The following is a 23,006-nucleotide window of genomic DNA, read 5'->3' as shown; positions in this document are numbered from 1 at the left end:
CAGATGTATGTGGGAGGCAGGAGTTCAAGCGACAGTCGTATGTGTGCATTAGGTCCGGGTGAAGTCTGGGTCTCTCTGATCTGATGAATACATTTAACAGATAAGGCATTTTTTATGAGTGATGCCATTCACGGTACACAGTTGTATTTATAAGTGGAACTAAAGGCTCCAACCGGGTGTGAGTTTGACCCGGACCTGTTTGTTCGACAGCACAGTCCGTCTTCGTAATTCTTCCGTCTAAAGATGGCGGAGTATGTGAACCTTGTCCGAAGGGCTTTGGGGCAAATAGGAGGTCACGGTGGAGTCCGAGGTTTTCTTGTTCAGTTATTCAGGTCAGTGTAATGAAAATATGTTTGTTGTCAGTGTTAAAGCACCGACGATGGCTGTGAAATCTTCCATAAGACAGAAAATAGAAGCGAGACACGGGTTTTCACTGCAGAGCTAAGTTAGCATGTTGACAGCTAATCCAGGCTGTAAACGTTGATGAAGATCTTTACCTAAAATTTCTATATATATATATATATGCTGTTCGTTAATCTATATATAATGTATGTGTTTTAAACCTGTGAAACAGCTGCATGACAGCGGGAAACATTTGCATTTCTGTTGCTTTTAAGTGAGTGGAACGTTACGCCAAACTCCGTTCAGAATTCTCTTGATTTAAAGTCAGTGCTCAGTTTGCTAAAGTTAAACTTGCTAATAAACAAGACCCAACTTCCTGCGTTAGGGGCAGTTAACATTACTATTACCATTTTGTTGCCAGGGTGAATGATGTGAAGACAGGAACCCTGATCGGTGTGGATAAATATGGGAACAAATACTACGAGGACAAGAAGCACTACTTCTTTGGTGAGTAGAGATTCCCAAAATGTGCCGGACCTCAACACTGTTTCAGGAATTTTACTACTGACGTGATTATTTTAAGGATTATTTTTGCAAGGGACATTTGGATTTGGATTTTGTTTATCACTCAAATCTGTTACAGACAAATATTGAGAAATTTTGACACAGTACCAAACAAAAGCTTGTTTCTGTCTTAGGACGTCACCGCTGGGTGATCTACACCACAGAGATGAACGGAAAGAACACATTTTGGGAGGTGGACGGTAGCATGGTGCCTGCTGAATGGTATGACCTTTAAAACAAACAACTTTGGAAGGACTGTAATTTTTGATAAATACTTAATATAAGAAGGTTTTTTTTGTGGTCGACCCAAACGTACAAACTCCACTGAAAAGACAAAAAAATATTTAGATTATGCTGATCCATGAAAAATCACTGAGAAGCCTCTTCTGAGAAGCCACATTCTCTCCTCACGTTCATTGTTCAGGCATCGCTGGTTGCACTGTATGACAGAGGACCCCCCCACCACACACCCACCAGAGCCCAAGAAGTTCCTGGCTGAGGTCCACCAGTTCAACGTGAGCGGCAGCCCCCAGCAGTACGTGCCCTACCCCACCACCCGCAAGAAGATCCACGAGTGGGTTCCACCCAAAGCTGGAGCTCAGTGAACTCTGATTGCATATTTCAACTTCCACGCTGTAAATTATGGTTTCCTGCCGCTGTATCCAACATGTCCTGAATAAAATCTCTACACAGATGGGTATGATGGGCGTGGCTTTTCTGGCAGTAGTAGTTTTCCCCATGTGAATTGATTCATGGTGGATTCCACCCAATATGTGACATGTGAGTGAGCAACAGAAATGTTAGTGTGTCTTATCAATGCAAAAGACAATATTTGTGATTCTGACAGGCAATTTTTCTGATTTTAAATCTACTTAAGGGGAAATTTAAAACTGTATTTCAAGAGGTTAATAATGCACCACTGTGAGATTCAAATCAATCTACACTTGTGTTGCATTCTGTGCACATTTTAAAATGGAACAAGTCTTAAAATTAGGGGTTTGACCTGTGATAATCCCCCTAATCTCTTATAATTTCCTCACATTTAAGCTAAAATCAGAGAATGTTTGACCTCTTTGGTGGTGATTTATCAATGATCAGAAAAGGTTGGCTATTAATTTTCTATTGTAGCAACAGCACACTCCTCTTAAACTTGAATTGTCAGGCTGAAAATCATCTAAAACATCGATTAAAATCAGCTCTATCCACAGTCAAACACTGTGAACTGTGTGTATAATACAAAAATGTCAGTATACTGGTGTTACTGCACAGCAGAGACTGAGCTCAGTGGTTTGTGTTACTGTGAGCTCACAGCATTGTGCCTCTGTTGCGTGTTAATCACTGTGGGATTATGCTGAGCTCAGGGGAAGTTGCAACATGCAGCATTTCACACTGAGGTGTGTAGAGATTCTCCAGAGCCGACGGGTCAGTGTGTGTGACAGTGACTGGACTCACAACACACACTAATGACAGCTCAGAGCCAGACTCCCTGTGAAACTCCAGCCAGGACCAGAACTCTCGTGTGGGACAGCAGACTGAGAAGTTTGTGTGCTTTTGTTTATTTCCACTTTTTTTCTCCGTGTCAGATTTATATCTCAGTTTAATCTGAACATAAACCAGCAAGATTTTACTAAGACCTTGTGCTTCTGCTCTCAGGGATCTGGAGCTGCTAAATGAGGAGGCTCACTGTTTCATCTCTTTTTCCTCGGGGGGACAGTTTGGAGGAAGAAGGAGAAGAAAGCCACCTTAATGTAAGCTTCTGCTCGCACCGTCTGTGTAATTTAATGTCCAAGAGGGGGCGTCGTTCCCTTTGATTTACATCTGTGAGTCAGCTTTGTCACCCCAGCTATATCAGTGCAAGATCAGTGAGAGGGACTGAAAAGGCTTTTGGCATGCTCTTGAGTCAGCGTTTCAGAAAACAATCGTCTGTAGTCTGTATTTAGAAACCAGGGGAGACTGAGCCTGGAGAATTGAGGCAGCATCTAAGACAAATCCTTGAAATGAATTAAGATCTATGAGCTCGAAGTGCTTTAAGCCTGAGTGGCAGTCAATGTGCTCTCTAACCTGAATTTTACATTTGTATTGGTTTGTTTGTCGCTCTTCTGTTATATCTGTGTCTCACTTTAGCTGGTAGCTATTGTCTGATTCATCCTCTGCAAATGGAGCAGATAATCCCTCTCTCTGCCCTTGTAAATGCTGAGGCAGCAGTTTACTGAAGTGGCAGCTGGTGCTGATGCCAGCCGGGCACCAGAAAAGAGACTAAAGAGGGTCCTCTCAGTGTGGAGACACACTCTTTGTCTGGCCCTCCTTCCCCTTCATCTTCTCTCCTGCCAACTGTCATATCTCTTAACTGTATTCATAGTCCCTCACCTCCTCCTCCTCCTCCTCCTCTTCTTCAATTCTCCATCTCCTCTCTTTAACATCACTGTCTTTTGCCTTTCCCTCCCTCCCCCGGCCTCTCCTCTTGCATCATTCATGCCCGACTTCCTCCCTTGCGTGGACTTCACTCCTAGAGGAGCGTCTGAGATCTTTGATGAGTATTTCCAGACTCCACCATTCTCCAAATGTTTGCTGTGCCTAATGGGTCTTTTATTTTTTAGGCCTCTACCCTGAGTGTTTTTGCTGTAAAAATGTCAATGTCCCACTTCTGTCCTACTTCCCAAGTGTGTGTCTGCACACAAGTGGGAGACACTTGGAGCTGAACTGAGGAAAAGTCGGGTTGAACTTAAAGTTTTTAAGAGGCTTTAGATTTTCCTTTCATCTGTGCTGCAACATGCTGCAGTGTTTCTGCAATGCACCTGTCTGCAATACTGCAATTTCGTGGGGCCATTTTCAGCTTTGGATTCATCCACATTTGGCGCTTTAGTGTGCGTTTCCGGCAGCAGGATGGTGTGTGTGTGTGTGTGATTGAGTCAAACTAAATCACAGAGAGATGAAGGAACACGTTACCTATTGTAACGATGTGGCTCACTGATTTTAATAGTTGTATTTTTAAAGTTATTTTTAGTTTTCAGTGAAGTTGTTGATAAAGATAAAATAACGCCTGTTTTTTGTCCTTTAAATTGGCAGGTGGACAGAAAGCAGCACTGAGCCTGCTCCTCACTACCACTCATACAGAATGCCTTTGAGCATGAGTTGGAGTGGGTGCAGAGTCCAGCCTCGGTCAAATAAACACACACACACACATACATACACAACAGACTGTTATCTGGCTCTGCAGATTAGAAGTGCTGTCAAAGTCTCCGTCCTGTAGAGTGCATTCACTCCTCAGGGAGTGACTCTCAGGGAGATTCCTACACTAACTCAACATTCCCACATTCCCGTACTCGTTCATTCCCTTACATCCAATCCCACCTCTCCATCCTGTGGTTCCTCCCTCCTGATTGGCAGTGGAGGTTGCTGTAACTGTGTGTACCCAGGCCAGTGGAGGGTGGCTGATAGGGATCAGTAAAATTCCTGCTTCATTCCTTTTAAGGTGGTCGTTCCCCTGCAGGACAGAAGTGTGTGTGTGTGTGTGTGTGTGTGTGTGTGTGTGTGAGCGAGAGAACAGTACAGAACAGGAGAGCTTGGGAACGCACCTCAGGATGAGATAATGCAATGCAGGCTGGGATTTGAGTGTGTGGAGGTGCCGCTGTTTTTTTTTTATATGGTCTATGTTTGAGCCTGATAGCTGCTAACACAGGAAGCTAAAGATTTCACAATAAGAGGGTTGCACACACACACACACAGACAGACACACAGATACACTCCTCCTCCCTTAGAGGGTAGTCTCAACTTCAAAGAGGCAGACTGAGCTCTCTGATGTGCAAGGGTCTGCTGAAGCTGCTGTGGCATGCACTTTGACCCCAGGCTGTGAGGACGAGGAGGCATGAGGAAGAACTACAGCGCTATTCCGCTCATCTATGTGACAGAGGTAGCGTTTGCACTTGTTACGACTCTAAATCTGTCTCCTTGTTGCTTATTTGCTTTGCTGTTCGCTGTGATAGACGAGGGAATCACTTCTTTAGCCTCTTCTGCATGAATGAAAAAGAACAGAGTCATGTTATTTACCCGGGTCACATGTGAAGCTCGTTATGTGACACAGAAAAAGTCAATTTATCACCGACATTTCCTCTGTTACAAACCAAGACTGTAAATTTTGATAGTTTTTCTGGGAAGCTGCCTGAGGCTTGGCGTTCTCCGTAAAGTTTCTGTTATCAGATAATAGATTTTTATGGCAGAACAATAAAGAAAAAGGTTGACGTGTAGTTTTCTTCATGACTACCATGTTATTGAATATATTATTATGCATTCTGTGAACAGAGAGGAAGTTTATTTTGACAGTTAAAGGCTGAGTGAAACAAGTTTCACCACGTACTTTTCTCAGTAATAGTGTGAGATGTGTGATTGGCCTTTGCAGCTTGAGTAACATCTGAGGAATGTCTATAGCAGGCCATATACTGTGCACACCTCTTAAACTGCAGAGAGCTTGTTTTCGTTTTCTCTTTCTTTCTCGCTGTTACTTAGAAAACCATCCCTCAAGTTTCTCTGTTCTGCTTCAGAGTGCTGGAGCAGGAGGTCATGTTTGTGTTCCTCCTGTCTTTATCTGTCCATCACAATCCCACCCGCTCCATCAAAGTGCCTGTTCATTGTAGTCTGTGTCTGAAAGAAAAAAGCATCCCTGAGCCAATCCCTAGATGGTCTGTGTGCTTTGGGCTGCCCTTATTGTGCTGACACTGCACGGTTTTGTGTATGCGTGCATTATGTGCCTCAGTCTGCCAGTATATGCACACCAAAATGCTGTAAAAAATAATGTTATGTAACCCTTCCAGTATAATGGGGCTCTTCCTGTCAAGCCAACAGCCTTTGTCAGTCCATAAACAAGGAAATAGTAGAAGGAAGAAGCAGAGGACTTTGCTTTTTTTATCACTCCACAGTGTGTTCTCACCATCCTCAAGGTCTCGGTTTTGCAGAAAAGTACTGAAACAAGTCTATAATCAGCCTTGAACGGTCTGTTCACAGCTTCTGCTCCCTTGATATGTTGTTAAATCCTCTGCCTAAAAAGCCTTAGAAATGTAGATGCCCTGCAACTGTTAACTGCGGTCACTTCCATCCGTTTACCATGGTAACCGTCGCCGTGTCTCAGACACACAGCATTCAAGACCTTGGTCTCCGCTCTGCCTTTATTTCAGCCCCGTTCTCTCTCATTAAGCTGTGTGTGTTTATCCCATAACAGAGGTAATATCTCAGAGGACATCGCGGTGTAATGTGTCAACAACACAATTTTCTTGCTACAGCTCGTGGAGTAGGTGTGTGTGTGTTCTTCTGCTTTTATCCTCATGTGAACTCAAGAAATCTGTGTGCAGTGTGAGGACATTAACATGTTCTCACGACTGAAAGGGTTAGCTTAGAATAGAGGGAAGTCAGTAGAGGATGATATGATGATGTACAAAGTGATATAAATTTGTCAATCATCACAGATGTAATGGTACAGTTTACAAATCTGTGGTCGCTGCTCCTTTAACATCTGTCTGAGTGTTAGACAGGGGCTGTTTTATTGGATTTGGAACCCTGTTAGCGGCCTTGTCTGATTTGCAGATCCCCTGGCCTTTCCCGTTGTGCCACTATGAGGTTGACATTTTTGTTTTCTAAGTGAAGTATGTCTACAACTGTTGGATCAAGTGCCATGAAATCTGGTACGCTGGACCTTAACGTCCGCCTCAGGATGAATTGTAATAACTTTTGTCTCAATTTTAGTTTGTCCACTGCTTTGGTTTATGATCATATTCCTGCAAAACTAAAGACAGTCCAGCAACATTTGGCCAAAAAACAAAGCCAAGATTCATTACTTATGATTAAAGCCACAATATGTGGATTTTTATAATTCCCAAATTTATGATTATGATATTTATTTTGTGATTTAGTTTTGCTCAAATACTATGCTGCTGACCTTGTGTACTAAGAGTTTTAACATGCTCCACTGAAAACTGCTTCCACCCACTCTGGTCATGTAGCCATTAAAATGAACTGAAGCGAACTGCACTGCAATTTTCACCGCTTTTTAAACACATCATCTAAATAATTTGAAAGACGCTGTGATGACATAAAAAATCGTAGACAGCGATTTAATGATAATATTCACATTAATGAGGTAAAGGTCAACATGGTGCACTAACAACATGTCACTGCATAACAAAATAAGCTTCTCATCTGTTTGGTGAAAAATCAGTTGGTCCTGATTCATTAATCGCCATCACTGGTCCCATCATTACTCATATTTTGCTGCCACGGTAATTAGTTCCAGGTGTTTTTGCAGAATGTAAAAACAGTTTTGAACCCTAAAAATGAACCTACGCTGTTGCTGCTGTAGCTGAACATTACTCACATCATTCTCAGTGTGCCCGGAAACTATCTGCTCTCATGACCTACGTGTCTGAGAGGGCCCGCCTGCACATGAAACGACTCGCTGTGTTGAATCGCCAGCGGCAGCAGTTTGTTCAGTACAAGCTCAGAATTAATTAACAAAATTATTCGTGTATCCTCAAGAGGAGACAGGTGATTGTTCAGTGTCAGTGAGGGTCTATGTAAAGATCGTTCTGTAAATGAGGACGTGTGTTCAGCCTGTTTCTTCACCTCGATAATGATCTTTGGGGTTACGGCTGTTAACAGTTGCTCATTTACACATCCAGCAGTTACAGAGCAACTGTTGCATGTACAGTAACTAGCTTCACACCTGATTTATTACTGTGAAGTGTTTTCTCACAGCCTAATGTGACGTCCGTCACACTGATTAGACCGGGACTACGTGTGTGTATCTGCATGTATATAATTTCCCTGATGGAGATAGTGACCTTCACTGACGACCAAGTAAATTTGTTCACACACACACACACACACACACACACACACACACACACACACACACACACACACACACACAAATGTAAGCTCTCATCCTATAGTCTCCATCCATTTCTCATCATGTTTGTCACTGATACACCGCTCAATTTGTCACCATGGCAACAAAAGATGATGATGCTAGCAGTCACTTCTGTACCGGTGACCGTTTGGCTTCAGCATGAACATGTCTGTACTTCTATTCTTGTGAGGACCCTCCCCTTACCCTGGCCCTGGTTTTCCCCTTGATATTAACATTTCAGAATCTGTTTTTCGGAAAGATAAATCCCCGGAGATCAAAAAATAATGTGTGTGGGTTGTAATATAATGTGTTAATTTTCGGCACACCTCACCTTGTTAGTGAAACATTTTCTATAAAAATATTCTCATTGATTATCACTGAAGATTGTGTTTTAAAGCGCCTGTGTCACTTGAATGAATAGAAAACCAAAAGGGACCTCGACCCCACAGGGTTAAAGTTGTCAAGGTGTGATTGATCTTAACTACTTCATGCACTGCAGCAGTCTAATAAATATAGTGGAGTAGGAGTTATTCATAATTAACTTGTCTGGTTAAATCAAAGTTAAACAAAGCAGTGTGTGTGTGTGTGTGTGTGTGTGTGTGTGTGTGTGTCTGTGTCTGTGTCTGTGTGCGTGCTGAGCCTCATTAACATATAACCTTGGCTGTGTCTGTAGCCTCCAGCCACCTGCTGTAAAGCGTAAAACAGGCTTTATACTATAAACAGGTTTAGTCTTTTCTCTGTTGTCATCTACTTTCTAAGTAAAGTCAGCAGAAAAAGAAATGTTAAATTAGCTCAAATTAGCTCAGCATGAAGGCTCTGTTCAAGTATATGTAAAAATGTATAATCACTTAAGTTAATTAATTAACGTGTTGTTTTTTGTTCATTTAATTGGTAAAAAAAAATGTAAAATCATTGTCTTTTGCAGGTGGTTATGTGCTAGGCTAGATGTAACTAAGCTAACTGTCATCAGGCTGCAGCTTTATATTTAATGAGCAGGTTTGAAAGACTGACAGATTTTATATATATACACAGTATATTTATATATATAAAATTTCCTGAAGCTCTAGGAGAGTTTCAGCCATGAGCTGTCATGAGTTATTTGATATCTTGGCAGATAAATACATAAATACAGGTGATTGTTTGTTGAACCGTCTCCTTTTATCTCTCTGACCTCTCACTTTAATGTCACACCTCGGTGTCGCTCACCTCCTTTAACTCATCTTCTCTCTATATCCACATATCACATAATTCAACAAAGAGGCCTCAGTCCACTCAGATGAAGACAAAGGGACTGAAATGTCAGAAGCTGGTGGTGCAGGGTGGGCGTGTAGCGAGGTGACACATGAAAGCGTGGCCGGTGCCTCCACCACTCCTCCCCCACACACTTTGAAAGTGTGACCCCTTAGATATTTATTTCAAACGGCCTCTGGTGCACAAGAGAGGCGGCACTGTCCTTTATGAAAGCATCCACACATTCTGATAGTCGAGATCAGCTCATGTCACAGTGTAGCTGCGGCGTTCAGATGAGGAGAGTATAACAAAAGCAGAAGTTAAAACATGCAGCACGTGTTAATGTGAAACCAAAAAGCTTCAGCACAGGTACATTTCAACCGCTCCTGTTTACCAGTTATATCCCACAGGTTTGGACTGTTCGTCAGACAAACACTTTCAAGTATCAGTGGTTGGTTTCAGTTATACAGGTTTTTATTTGCTTAAGATAAACTGTCCCCAAGTTGCTAAAGACCCCAAATTCTGCCTGATAATATCCCAAAATCCCTGTCTGTGTTCTGCCTATTCAGGCTTTTTATAAGTATCATCACTGCATCTATGCAACAGTATATGCAATAATACTGTATCGGAGTTTGTGAGATAATGGCCATGTTATTAACTTTGACAGTAGTGCTTCTATCTGTTGCAGAGCTTAATCTCCAGTCAGCTTAAATTTACCGCCAGAACGCTGTAAAACCCGCCAAACCTTTTCCACTCCCAGAATGCCCATTCAAGTGCCCCATTGATTTAGTTCCCCTGCTGGGCTGGGACAAAAGGCACGGCTGGAAAGCAGGGAACCTTAGCCCTCCCTGAAGAAATGCTATTATTGAGGCTGAAAAGAGCATGGGGATCATGAGGAGGAGGAGGAGGAGTGAAGCTTCTACTATTAATTTGTTTGAAAGAGAGAGTTGCTGTTGAGGTACAGACAGCACAGAGAGGAGAGAAGGCAATAACTAAAAAGTGGAAACTGAATTAAAGGAGCTCTTAAAGCTTGTTTCCTAGAAATAGACTTACTCCTTCCTAAAGACTTTCCTAGCAATAAGATTCCTTAAAGTCACTTTTATATTAACAATGGATCACATAACTACTTTTATGTAAAAGGCTTTGTAGCTTTCCAGATGAAGTTAGCAGCATGCTGGTGAACATAGTTGAGCATTTAGCAGCTTAGGAGCCAGACAGACACAGAACTAAAATGAGAGCATAGTTTGGATTTAGATTTAAATTTATTTATTGTTACTGTAAGTTCAGTTTTTATTCTGCAGCCTGATGTAGTAAACCACCAGTCTGAAACTAGCAATTGGTTACAAAGAACCCGGGAGGGACTTTACCCACAAACTCAGTAATAGATTTATGAAAAGCTGGTGCAGCTCAGTCTTGGCCTCTGACTATTTGTCCAAAAGTCTACATTTCATAGGGGCCTCCTATCATGGCCGACCTTGCTGCTGGAGTGTGTTTGATAATACCACGTCAGACTGAGTCTTCTGCTGATTACTTCTGCCTGGTGATATATGTAGATGCTCAGACAGATTAGTCACTGTCCCCATTGCCAACTGGTAGCCACAGCAGCAGCCTCCCTCGTGCTCTCTGCCCCCTCTCTGTCTCAGCTTGTTTGTGTTTGCGTGCAAGTGAGGATCATTACTCGCCCACCATTGAGTCTAATGGGGCTTATATCAGCATCAATATCACAAGGTGGAAAGAACATTTATGTAGTTGAAACTAGCCTTACTGACACATCCATCTTTTTTGGCAGCAATATCCAGGGGTATGGCATACATTTAAATTTTTCAGGGTGAAGCAGATCATGATCTCTGTTTGACTGTGAAGAGGCTGCAGTGTTTGAAGGGCTCACTGAATATGAAATGCTAAGTTACATAGGTAAAGCAAGAAGTGAAAGAAAGGAAGAGAAGATGGGAGAGATAAAAGCAATGAGGTGAAAGAGACAGGCAGGGAAATTATCATCTGAGAGGGAGACACATCATGAAAGAAAATGTAATTGCTGGCAAGAAGGCATCGACTTTTAATTAAAAAAGCAAGAGGGAGGTTGACAGATTTAATAAGAAGAGAGTGAAATTTGAGGACAGGTTACACACAAGCACAGAGAGATAAAGAAGGGGGTGCGATGAAAGAAGGGATGTTTTTTTGGATGGGGTTTCTGTGGGGGTTATGTAATGCCAAAAATACACCATAACTTCGCTGCTCCAATTACTGAGCCCAAAGGATGTGCATGTGTATGTGCGAGTGTCTCCCTGTTCAATTGATTCTGACTGAACTGATGCTGATTTGACTTTGCCCTGCTTGGCACAAGGGATAAAAGATGAGTTATACCAACAGATGCACACAGCGGCGGGTCGCAGCTTTTTGCCTCCGTGCTCATCTGGATGTACCTATTCCCTACTGAGAGCAGTAGTCACTGAACACAAAATTATAAACACATTAGAGCGACTCTGCGACAGTTATGTCAGCAGGACATTAGATGGGAGTCATAACGGTAAAGTATTCAGAATCCTGATATGTTTTTCTCCACATCATGTCCTTTTCCTGGAGCTCCAAAAGTTATATGTTATCATTTACTCATCTTACCACTCACACATACATTCCCTGTCTATGTGTTGGGGAAACATGATCTCTTCTAGGTCTAATCTCCCTTTTGTGTCAATAAAATGTGTGTGGGTGTGCGTCTCTGTCTGGCAGAGTGATCTCACAAGAAACAAAAGAAATGAGGAAGCAAAGAGACATGATTTCTCACAGGGAGATGTCTGAACACACAGTCTGCTCTGGAGAGTTTCTCTTCCTGTCTGACTCAGAGACACAGCAATAACAGGGTCGGATTAAGACAGCTGTGTGTCAATTAGCTCTCGGTTTCTTGTCTCACTTTGTCTGTCTGTCTGTCACTTGCTTTCTCACACACATCAGTGCGTGAGAAAGAAAGTCATATTGGCACTGATGTAAATTTTACTGGCATAGAAGTAACAAACATTAACATTGAAGGTGGTTACTGGCATCAAATGGCATGATGCAGTAGTATTAAAGTCAGTTATAGTGACACTGAAGTGCACTCGGTGATCACAGAGATAGAACGGTGCAGTATATTTTGCATGATAAAGCAAAGGTAAAAGAACATCTTTAGTAATGTAAGGTTGTTGTGTTGCCACCGGAACATTGCAACCAACCCTAACCGTGACATTCCAGAACCCCACCAGAACATCCTGATCCTTGCCTTCACCTAAACAACCCAGAGCCCCACCTTAATGCTCCGGACCAATATCAGTGTTCCGGAAGTCTCTGGTGTGATGGAGGTCAGACTGATGTCACAGCTGCGATGGAGACAGGAAGCGGGGCAGGAAGTCCATAAAGAACACAAACCTTGCTGGTGGGGAATGGGAACAATGGCATCATGTGATCAACATTGTGAAGTTTATATTTACATGCAAATGCTTAATTAGCTGATACACACGTGGATTTTCCATCGTCTTATAACTATGAATTCTGGTATTTATACAGGCAGATAAGAAATGGTGCACCCCATCTCTCTTTTTGTAGGATAACTGAATTTTGAACTCTATTGCACTTATTAAAAGTCAAATGTGGTGACATTTAGATGAAGAATCCCAATGTGTGCATGTCAGAGAGTGTGTATGAGAGTGTGTGTGAGCAGAATTTTCTCGCGGTGAATCAAAGCAGGCAGAGAGGATAGTCTTAAAATGCTCTTCTGTTGCTGTTTTCCAGTTTTACAGCTTCACATGGGTCATGTAGTGCTGCAATGCCCATTAGAGATCTGCTGCTAATGGCATTTACATAAGGCTAAAGTTGTTTTCTGTGAGCCCACAGCCAGTGCCCTCTATGAACCAAATCAATGCTAAAGTACAGAGAGAGCACCAATCTGGGGCTAATTAAATGTCACATTTAACTCTCCGCCTACTATCTCTCTTTCACACGCATAAGCTTGGACCTTATAAATCGATACCCAGGGGACATGGACTGGAAGTGTATTAGGTTATTTGGATTGATCATAACAGAGATTTGTTGTAGATCTATCGCAGAGCTACGCAATGATCTTTCTAAATATGCACACATGCACTCACGGAAATGATATGATTGAATCAGCGTGGATCAGACTCAAATTTCAATAACGGAGATCTTGCCCTGCAGGTAACCTCAGTGCCAGGTGCTGTTTTCTGCCCTGCAGGCTGAATCACCGAGCCTCAGAGTGTCCAACCTGTCAGCACACACACTTGTCACAATGATTAACAGGCGGCTGACTCACTCACCAGCCTCATAAAGTGGGCTTCAGGTCGATATATATGCATAAGAGGCTAGAAAGTGATAAAGATAGAAGAGAAAGATAGAGATGAAATCCCTGTGAGTATGTTGTTGTGTTTTTATGAGATATTAGGTAGTGGCAGTGGCTGCTAGCGGACTTATATCGTGAGGATGAATTCTTACTGTGTGCTTTGGCAGTAAACTATCAGCAGGCTCAGATCATATGACAGGGCCACTGACAATACTAATTGGTTTCTTTATCAGGAGGGCCAGAGTAGACCTGCAGTGCGTTTAAATCATTCATGACTCAGTCCCCAGACCTTTGTGGGGTAATTCATCTATCCTTTCACTTGAGATATGGCTTGTGTCATGTCTACCTATTTCAGCAATGTAATTATCAAGGTGACTGCGTGTTTTTATCAGCTGTAAACAAAAGATATCTAAAAAGTGTGCCGGTAAACGATGGGCAAAGTGGGACTGAGAAGGTTTGCGGACAACTGGAGAGGAATATAAAGTTTTAGAAACTTCTGTTAAGGTGAAAATAACCACCAGCTGATGGTCCTCTGATGGACTAAATATTAATTAATTACCCAACATTGTTGTGGAATAAACTTCACAGTATATGAAGTTAAAATTAGCTCCACCTGGATGAGCTACAACATTAAAATGCTGATTATATAATTGATATTCTGGGGCCATTCTGAAACAATGGACACCTAAAATACATTTAACTTACAATACTTCTGTACTTTCATTTGTGTAGCACTACTTTTACACTCAGTGGCCACTTTGTGAGGCAAACCTATAAAATCTAATGCGATCCAATACAACACCCCTGCCATTAATTTTCCCCTTAAAAAGTGCTCTGCATATATTGCACAGATGTACCTAATAAAGCGACCAGGGAGTGTATATTTTTGTAGTATTTTTTCTTTAAATAAGGTTCCCAATCTTTTTTCAACACTGACCACTTCTCTTCCTGTCTGCTTTAACTCCCTTACTGCATATTTTTAGCGTGCATTTGAATAAAACCACTTCTTTAAATTGGTGGACGTGAGGGCTCCTCGTTCCCAGCTTATGAATTAATTAATGTGGGTGTATTCGATATCTCCCGCAGCCCCTCCCTCTGTGCAACGCGGTGGGCGGGGCGTAATCGCACATTGCGCTTCCCTGGCTCCCGGGGTTTAAGAGGATTACCGAGGCGGGCTGGCTTGGGGAGCGAACCGCACTGTTGGCTTCGTCCGTCGGTTTCCAGCAGCGGCGCCAGCTGCAGCGGCGAGTGGGAGCCGTGATGGCATGTGTAGCACCGACGATGTTAACGGACAACGGCCAACTTTACACCTGAGGAGCGAAACAGAACGGGAGACCCAGCCGGAGTCCCGAGATTATGTCCGGAGCTTGTTGTGCTGTGGAGAAAAGTTTATCAGAAGTAGGGATACAGTCACACCAGCGGCGGTAATATGGTAAATATGCGTTTTGCACTGTTACGAAGTTAGCTAACGTTAGCTTACTGTCCTCTGTAACGTTCCCCAAGAGAGATAAACTTTGGTGTTTCGGTGTTAAAATCAGCGGCTTCTCCATATCCAGGCGGTCTGTACGTTACGTTTACGTTGAGCCATTTCTGGCCACGTCGAGAAAAAACCGAATCTGGTGTTAATTAGGGGGAAAATATTTCCATTTTCAAAAAAACATACCAAGAGTTCACAGGTCATTTTAGTGTCTTTCAGAAAAGCTAACCATCGGGTTTTTGTCAGCAGAGAACAAGTGTAGTTGGAAATCCTTCTCTTTTCCAGGCAATATATTTGTGCAACCGCAGCACAGCTGTCACACCGCTTTCTGCCCACTACTCCGGACACGTTTTGTTTTCCTGTTGAATAGACCAACACGTCGCACTTCATTAAAAAAACATATATATATATATATTCTTTTGCTTGTTGGAAAATGTGCGTATAGGCTGCGGCATAACATATGATCATACTCCTGTTGAATCTCAAGGAGCCTTTCTGCATTTCGGCGCACATCCGATTCTCCACTCACAACATTTTCTCTTTTAATTTTCTTTTAGTAATATTGGTCTCTAACCGTCTTCTCATTTCAACAGTCGTCTTCTATTAGAAAAGCACTGCAGTGAGCGATATGGAGAAGTGTCAGCCAGTTCTGAAACCTCTTTTATCATATTGCACTACTGTATGTTTGTATCAGCACTCATGTGTGAACTGACATTAAATTGACAGATTTTCTAATGGGGTTTGGTGGAGAAGAACTGAGCCTCTTCCAGATCATCTGCTGACCAGTCAGTGAAGTTGTCATACAGTCATACTTGAAGTCATTTTGACACTGTGCTCAAACAACCTTTTATCTTGTAGACCTTTTATCATCTAGACATCACAGATTGCAAATAGTATACACACCCAGGGGCAAAACCGGTGGTGGAGCAGGTTTATCCAGTCTGTCTGTGAGCTTTGCATTGATTTCAGTTGTAGATTCAGATGTTTTCTTTCTGTTATGTCCAATCATATAGAGTGGTGACATGTTTGTGTCACTGTGTTATTCCTGCTAAAGGTTGGATAACATGACGTGTTATGACAGAAAAACAGATTCTTCTATGACCCACTTACAGGGAGCTCACATACGGAGAGCTTCTGCTCTGCGAAGCCCTGTGCGGACCGATCATACAGATTTCTGTAACAGTCATATGAAAGCTTTCAGAACAGTCTAAATGGAGACAAGAAGCACAGGCTTTGTGTTGCCATGCAATTCACATCTGCTGAGTGAACTCCAGTTTGAAGGTTTGCAATTTTCTTCTTCAGTTTGGCTTAATTTGAATATAATTGTTAAAAGAGCCACTCAGACAGCCACAGTCCTTTTGAGAGATGGGAACAGCATTTTTTGCCTGCAGACACCCACATACACAACTGTGAACCATGTCTCTGCAGTACGTCGTCCTGCTGTCTGTTAGGCATCAGCACGCCCAGGTGCACAGGAGAACGCACGGTGGCATTTTTCGACTCATGGGGCCTATACGAGCCGTTCAGGGTCTGGAGGCAGACCATCCCATCCTCAGTGGTTAACCTTTATCTGCCAGCACTCAGGGGATACTTAGGGGGTTGACGGCTGAGCATCTTTCCAACGGTGCTTCACATTTACACTGGGGAGCTGCCCGATGCAAACAGAATTTACTGCTGAGCTGCTCTGTTGGTGCTGGATGAAGTGCCTTGCCCAAGGGCACCTCAGCGGTAGTTGTTATGGAAGGATACAGCATTAGTCACTCACGGTCCTCAAGCCCATTTTCCAGTCAGTAGCTGGAAAGTCTACTTTCTGATAGGGAGGAGGTGGAGGCAGCAGGATTAGTTGTCTAAAGTTGGGAGAAACACTAAAATCTGCACAAAAACTCCACAGCAACGTTTTTTTCTTTTGCTTATTATATTTTATTATATCTTGGTAACCAGTTCTGAGCTCAAGGAAGAAAGGAAATTAATTTATCAAGCCACGTAGAAGGACTCTAGTTGAGTATTGAAATATCAATAAGGATGGTTCTTAAAGGTCAGATGGCTCTCGTGTGTCCAAGCTGTGTGTGTGTGTGGGGGTGATGGTGGTGTATAATTAATGCATGGAGTAGCCTTTTCTCTTGCTATCATTAGATCACTTTCAAAGAGAGAGATTTCATCCTCTGCAAAGCTGGACTTTTGTGTGTGTGTTTTTGATCTTAAGGAAGAGGATGGGGGTGTGTTTCCTTCTCCGAGATCCTCACAGCATTCCCTCGGGGCAGCAATGTGCTTTCCTAAGATTTTTAATCTTTGGATGCATGTCAGCGGAGAGGAGACTGTCTTGCCCAAGGTCTAATTCAACAGTTTTTGGCAGAGAAATAACCGGAATTGATTTATTACTGAACTGACATGTTTCTGCCATCAGTCACATCAGGACGAGGTCGGTTTGTTTTGGCCGAGAAATGATTCATGCACAGACGTTTGATAGCTTCAGTGTTGGATTATGAGACTCCAAAGAAAAGGAAATAATCTGGCTCTGCAGGAATATTTTTCTACCTCATGGCAAAGAGATGACATTGTTTTGTTTATCATATTATATATATTCTTCTTTCTGCGCAGCTATTAATTTGCCATAACTGCAGTTCAGGGCTGCATCTAGTGATGATATCCATTATTGATTGATCTGCTGGGTTCTGTGTGCATTAATCCGCTTAACTGATATTCAGAGATATTCAATTAACAATTATGTAAGACAAAGTAAAGCAGGATTGTTGAAGATTAATCAACAGATCAGTCAGTTGTGAAAAGATCAGTTAGTTGCAGCTCTGAGTGCTTAGCTCCATGACTGCTGGCTGACACAAACAAAACAAAACAACTCTTTGCTGTTATATTTAGTCTCTTGAAATCCTTCGGGGTGCTACCAGCCAGGAGCAGAAGTACACTGAATTCACATATTAGACGAGAACTCACAAATTGTTTTCTCACATTTTTCTTTTTATTTAAAATTACTTTAATGATGAGTTGATCATAAAAAATATTTGCGGACTAATTTCCTGTACATCGACTAATTGTTGCAGTTCTAGATCCTTATTTAAAGAAGACACAATATAAAAATAGAAAATAGTGCTCAGTACTTGTATGTTGTTTTCCCAGCCTTGGAGACACAACAGGTCATTACATGCAGCAGGTCAGGGCTTGTTTTTGTGCTCTGTGTCAGTAGGATACAGGAAACCAGTCTCTGCAGTAGGCCTAGTTTTATGGCCAGTGTACACACACACACACACAGTCACACAAACACATATATACAAACTGCCAGAGCCCCCCATCAACACCACAAATCACAGTGATGAGCTGAGCCGTGGCCATTGTTCAACCATTGAGAGAGAACAAACTAGGAGGAGTGAATGGTGCTGAATGGGAGCTGACTGATGGTCTTCGCCTTCGACTCGCTTCATTGGTTATTACGGCGAGGTGCGAGCCCGGCTCTACTCAATCAGCGTCTGTTGTCACGGCAACCGGTGGAATCTGTTTCCCTATCTCCCTCTTTGTCGTATCCTGGAATAAAGGAGGCTTAAACTTATTAAAATGAGCAGACGTGTGAGTGTGAGAGGGGGAAGCAGTGCTGTGCAAAGAGGGGCGATCTGTGAAATGTAAATTGTTGGGACGTTTCACATGTAGGTACACAGGTTTATGTCGCCGCCGCTCTCCCTCCCTCTCGCTGTGTCTTTCTCTCTGTGCTTTTGGATTAGGGATTGAGTGGGCTAAGCTGACACACCAGCAGCGATGCCGGGTGTGTGAGTAACACGGTGCAGATTAACCGACACACAAATACCCTGCCCATCAAAGAGATCCTGTGTTGGGCTAACACACACACACACACACACACACACACACACACACACACACAGCTTTTCCCCCTAGTCATAGCCTGTAAAGCTGATTCATTGCCAATTATTACACCCTGTGAGGAAATGTATCCAGCTATGGTTGAACCCCTCTGGCATCTTATTTTCACACCACTTAAACTCAACAGTTCGACTTCTGCACAGTCATCAAAACCTCCTAGGACTGCCACGAACCATTTTTTTCATTATTGAATAGGCTGCCAATTATTTTCCAAACTAATCGATTGAACGTTTCGTCCTTAAAATGTCAGAAAATAGAATTTCCATCAGCCCATTGGAACGTGTGAACGCCTTTCAGATGTCTTGTTCACTGTGACCAACAGGCCAACACACAAACATATTCACTTTAGCATCATGTACAATAAAGAAATGCATAAAATCCTCACATCTGAGAGGACCAGCGGATTAGTCAGCTAATTATTGTAGCTCTACAACCTGCTATAATGACAGACTGATGAAACTCTTGACAAAAAATGTCAACAGTCTTTTTCAAGAGCTATTAATCAGCTTCTCAAATATGAAGATTTGCAGTTTTTCTCTGTTTTGTATCATGCAAATTAGCTATTTTTAAAATTAGTTACACCCAAAAAATGATGAAAATATTGTAGTTGTTTGCTGTAGTCAAACATGTACTCTGCAGTGTACTGTGTGTAAACAAAGCCATAGATATTTCACTGCAGTCCAAATCAAGCGTTCCTGCCCCGCACACGGCTGCCAGTTACTGTTGTGTAATGGTATTGTTGTAGTGTTTGTATGTGGTTGGATAATTCCGACTGCGTAGGTTAGTGTGTCAGTGTGTGTGTTTAAAGTGCAGAGTAGTATTAGGTTCTGAATCAGGCGTCCAAAAATGGATCGTCTCTCTATAGAGGTGTTGAATGGAGCTGAACTCTTTCCTCTGTTACATTTGGCTTCTAAATACAGAATGGACGAGTGTGTGTGTGTGTGTGTGTCTGCATGTGCAGCTCATAGTACATCCCAGTGATCTGGGGTTCCTGGAATATCGGGAGCGATGCAAATGGGTCACTTAACAAGAGGACCGTTTTTCTGCTGATCACGGTGATGTCCTGACACTGCTGGAGGTCTGTGAAGCCACATTTGCCATATCAGCATATTATACATATACACTACACCGCCATCTTTGGTTACATAAACAGTTTTTCAGTGGTCAACCATCCGCGTTTCCTGTTAACTTTTTGTGTCTTTGAATTTCTGCATGAAAAACGTTTCGAGCAGCCCATTGTCACATACTTGGCAACAAAATCCAACAAAACTTGACAGATTTGAGTGATTTTCACAGCAGCACGGTGACTCGTTCAGCTTGGCACTGGTGATCAATTGGAGCACCGATAGTAGTACTCAGCGGCCCTGTCATCACCGCCCTGGCTCGTGGTGATGCTGCTGGCTGTGCTGCAAAACACAGGGTTTTTTTTTTCCTCTCTCTCTCTCTCTCTCTCTCTCTCTCTCTCATTTTAGCTGTTAAAGCGAACTTGAAGCTGTTCTTAACATGGAGTGTTGCGACTGAACTGCGGAGTGCCATGAAAAAATAATTAGCCAAAATAACATAGTGCGTCAGTGGCTAACTTGTGCAGAGCAGTAAGAGCACTTCACATTTACAGAAATGGCTGCTTTGCTTCTCTTTAGATTCACGGCGCCTCTTAATTCTCGCCTTAGGTTAAAATATGAATTTGAACTTAAGCATTTTCTTAATGCAGGAGTTGAAAATGGGCTCTCTAGACTTTTTTTGTCATAACAATTGTATACTGTTGCTCATTTCTAGATAGATATTATACACACAGCTTCTATTTTATTAGGTACACCTACCTAAAACTAATGCAGTCTCATAACAGCCTTGAGATAAACTGATTCAACTTAATGAGCATTTTGGTGACTAGAATTTTTGGTGCTGTGTTGTCTTACACTGGTTTCTAATATTTACCCTGATTAATACAAGTGGAGTGAAAAATTTCAAAGTTAAAACTAGCTACAGCTCGATCCCATTCTCATTTTTATGGCTGGGAAGATGAAGAAATAGAGAAAGGGAATCTTGTCTGTCTGTGACCTTAGGTTCACTTACTCGCTGTGTGTCTGCTGTCGGGTGTTAGCTGCAGTAAGGCCTCTGGGCAGAAAGAAATTCATTCAGGTCATGGGATATCTAGACGACAGTACTGTACTGTGTAGTTGTGTAGATGTTTTTCCACTCACACATGAGACTTCTTTTCATCGGCTGATTTTAATTTCAAGTTCCAGTAGTGATTCAGAGATCACCGTGCATGCTGCAGACGTTCCAGCTTTGTAACCTGCACATCGAGATAAAACTAAAATGTTCTCTTAAAGGCCACAGTATAAACTTTGACCTGAAGCTGTTTGAATCCTGTGTGTTTTAAAGCTCTAATCCGATTCTGATGACCCACCTGTGGAGTTCAAACACTGACCTGGACTTGTTACAGCAGGCGGGTTTTCCTCTCTTTCTCAGCCTCACTCCCTTCTTCTGTGCCACTTTCTGTCTCCATCACTTCCTCCCCCACGCCCTTTAAATCTCCTTTACTCTTTCTGCCTTTTTCCCAGCCTCACACATCTGTATCCTCATCCCACTTTCTTACCCATCGGAGCATTTGAGTGAGACCAATGGCTGCTGGGTAATCTTTGCCCTGGAAAGCGGAGATTAAAATCTCAGATTACAGGAGGAGAGGAGAGACAAGAGGAGGGATTACAACTTTTTTTTTTTCCATTGAGTCCCAAACTGCATGTGGGTGTGTAAAGCAGGTCATATACAAAAATACACATGGATCCGATTGTGTAGAGCTGTTTGATAAACCCTGCCTCTGGATACTTTGGTACATCTTGTGCTCAGATTTAAAGCTCTGTGTGAGTGCTGTTGTTGTTTCTGCGTATGCCGGTGCTGTATTACCAAATCATCGGCTGATGCTGAACTCCCCAGATAGTTAATGGATTGCCAACAGTTCATTGATTTTTAACTCGATATCCATCCACAACTCTCTTTTTTCTCACTGTGGTGTGATTTATTGATTCACTGTAGTACCTAGTTTCCCTCTGGTGTTGTTAGCAGAGCAGTGTGGTGGTCGCCTCACATGTACATCACCTGCTCGCTCTTTTCTCTCTCCTATATGTTTTGGTGAAAATGCACTCTTCCCTTAAAGTAGTTCATTTAACCTTTTAGCCTCTGCTGAGTTTAAATGATGCCTTAAATTGAGGGAAATGTCAACTGAGCATTAAATGAAATAAACTTCTACGTGCCGCTCTAAATATGGGGCTGTATCATCAGATATCATTAGCATCATTCATTTAGAGACATTAGTTTCATTAGAACAAACAGATAAGAGCAGATTACCAAAAAGATTGGCAGCTGCACACTGCATTTGACATTATGCACCATCCGGTCTTATTTCAAGACAAATCATGTGTCCTGTCCTGCTTGGGTTGTTTTAAATTCATGCTTTAAAATGCATAGTTTGTGTTAAGAAAGCCTGTTGTGTGTTATCCGTTTTACTCTGTGAAAGACGACTGTTGGAGAGAAGCAAGTAGCAATATCCTCTTTGCGTCAGGATGCAGTGGAGTTTCTACAACATGTGGTTTGAATTTTCAGAAGCACAAAATGCTAGCGAGCTGTGTGGCTAGCATGGTTAAAATCATGGCAGCTGCCGTCTCTCTGTCCAGACCTGGTCCAGATCGAATTATCTCAACAGCCATAGGATGGATTGCCTTAAAATTTGAACAGATATCCAAGGTGCCCAGAGGATGAATCCTAATTACTGTTCGTCTAGTGCCACCAGCGGGTCAGAGTTTCATTTATCCGGTGAAAGAACCGAACATCTACTTGATGGATTGACAGAAGATCTGGTTTGACATCCACGGGTCCCAGACATTTACTTTTCCTTTGCAGACTCAAAGTTTTCATCTAAATGCAGCACAAGAAATCAGCAAATGAAAATAAGAATGAATGTGAGTTGGGCTCATAAACAGTTCATGGAGCTCCTCTTATTCAAATTTCTGCCGTTTCAGCTCAGCTTTTTATTTTAATGTGTAAATTGGAAATGTGCATAAAAGCAGGTGGATGGGTGCACTTATTGTGAGCATGTTATCATGCTGGCATTAGCATGTCTTTAAAGCACCCACCTTACAAGGCTGCTAGCATGACTGTGCACCCTCAGTCGTGTTTATTTAACCACTGAGGAGCCCTGCACCAGTAGTCCTCATCCATCTTTCCCGTGAGCGCATCTTAACTGATCACAGCGGCTTTAAAGGGGAGTAAATGAGGAAAGGATG

The 23,006-nt window shown here is 42.4% G+C and overlaps 2 protein-coding genes across 3 annotated transcripts in view; both read left to right on the top strand.

Moving 5' to 3' along the window:
- The first annotated feature begins 197 nt into the window (after window positions 1-197).
- On the top strand, window positions 198-1,600 carry ndufa12 (NADH:ubiquinone oxidoreductase subunit A12). Its single transcript, XM_041030328.1, has 4 exons — window positions 198-332; window positions 764-849; window positions 1,041-1,128; window positions 1,331-1,600. Exons 1-4 carry the CDS (start codon window positions 244-246, stop codon window positions 1,509-1,511), a joined length of 444 nt encoding a protein of 147 aa, XP_040886262.1. The 5' UTR covers window positions 198-243; the 3' UTR covers window positions 1,512-1,600.
- A 3,029-nt stretch (window positions 1,601-4,629) lies between these two features.
- tmcc3 (transmembrane and coiled-coil domain family 3) overlaps window positions 4,630-23,006 on the top strand; it is a 30,110-nt gene continuing 11,733 nt past the window's right edge. The window contains exon 1 of one of the 2 annotated variants that reach the window (XM_041030072.1): window positions 4,630-4,816. In XM_041030072.1, the coding sequence (XP_040886006.1) occupies window positions 4,772-4,816 (45 nt within the window). In that variant the 5' untranslated portion in view covers window positions 4,630-4,771. Of the gene's footprint in view, window positions 4,817-14,526; window positions 14,794-23,006 lie in introns of those variants that run through there. The other variant, XM_041030073.1, reaches the window with a different exon arrangement.

The sequence above is a fragment of the Toxotes jaculatrix genome, chromosome 22 (assembly GCF_017976425.1).
Source record: "Toxotes jaculatrix isolate fToxJac2 chromosome 22, fToxJac2.pri, whole genome shotgun sequence".
Lineage (NCBI taxonomy): Eukaryota > Metazoa > Chordata > Actinopteri > Toxotidae > Toxotes > Toxotes jaculatrix.
Note: the sequence above shows the minus strand (reverse complement) of the source record. Positions and strands in the feature narration are given on the sequence as shown.

Excerpts from the sequence above, each read along its gene's own strand:
- ndufa12 (XM_041030328.1), top strand. The coding sequence starts at position 244 with ATGGCGGAGTATGTGAACCTTGTCCGAAGGGCTTTGGGGCAAATAGGA. Across the intron at positions 850-1,040 it reads CAAGAAGCACTACTTCTTTG|GACGTCACCGCTGGGTGATC; the intron begins GTGAGTAGAGAT and ends TTTCTGTCTTAG. Across the intron at positions 1,129-1,330 it reads AGCATGGTGCCTGCTGAATG|GCATCGCTGGTTGCACTGTA; the intron begins GTATGACCTTTA and ends TTCATTGTTCAG.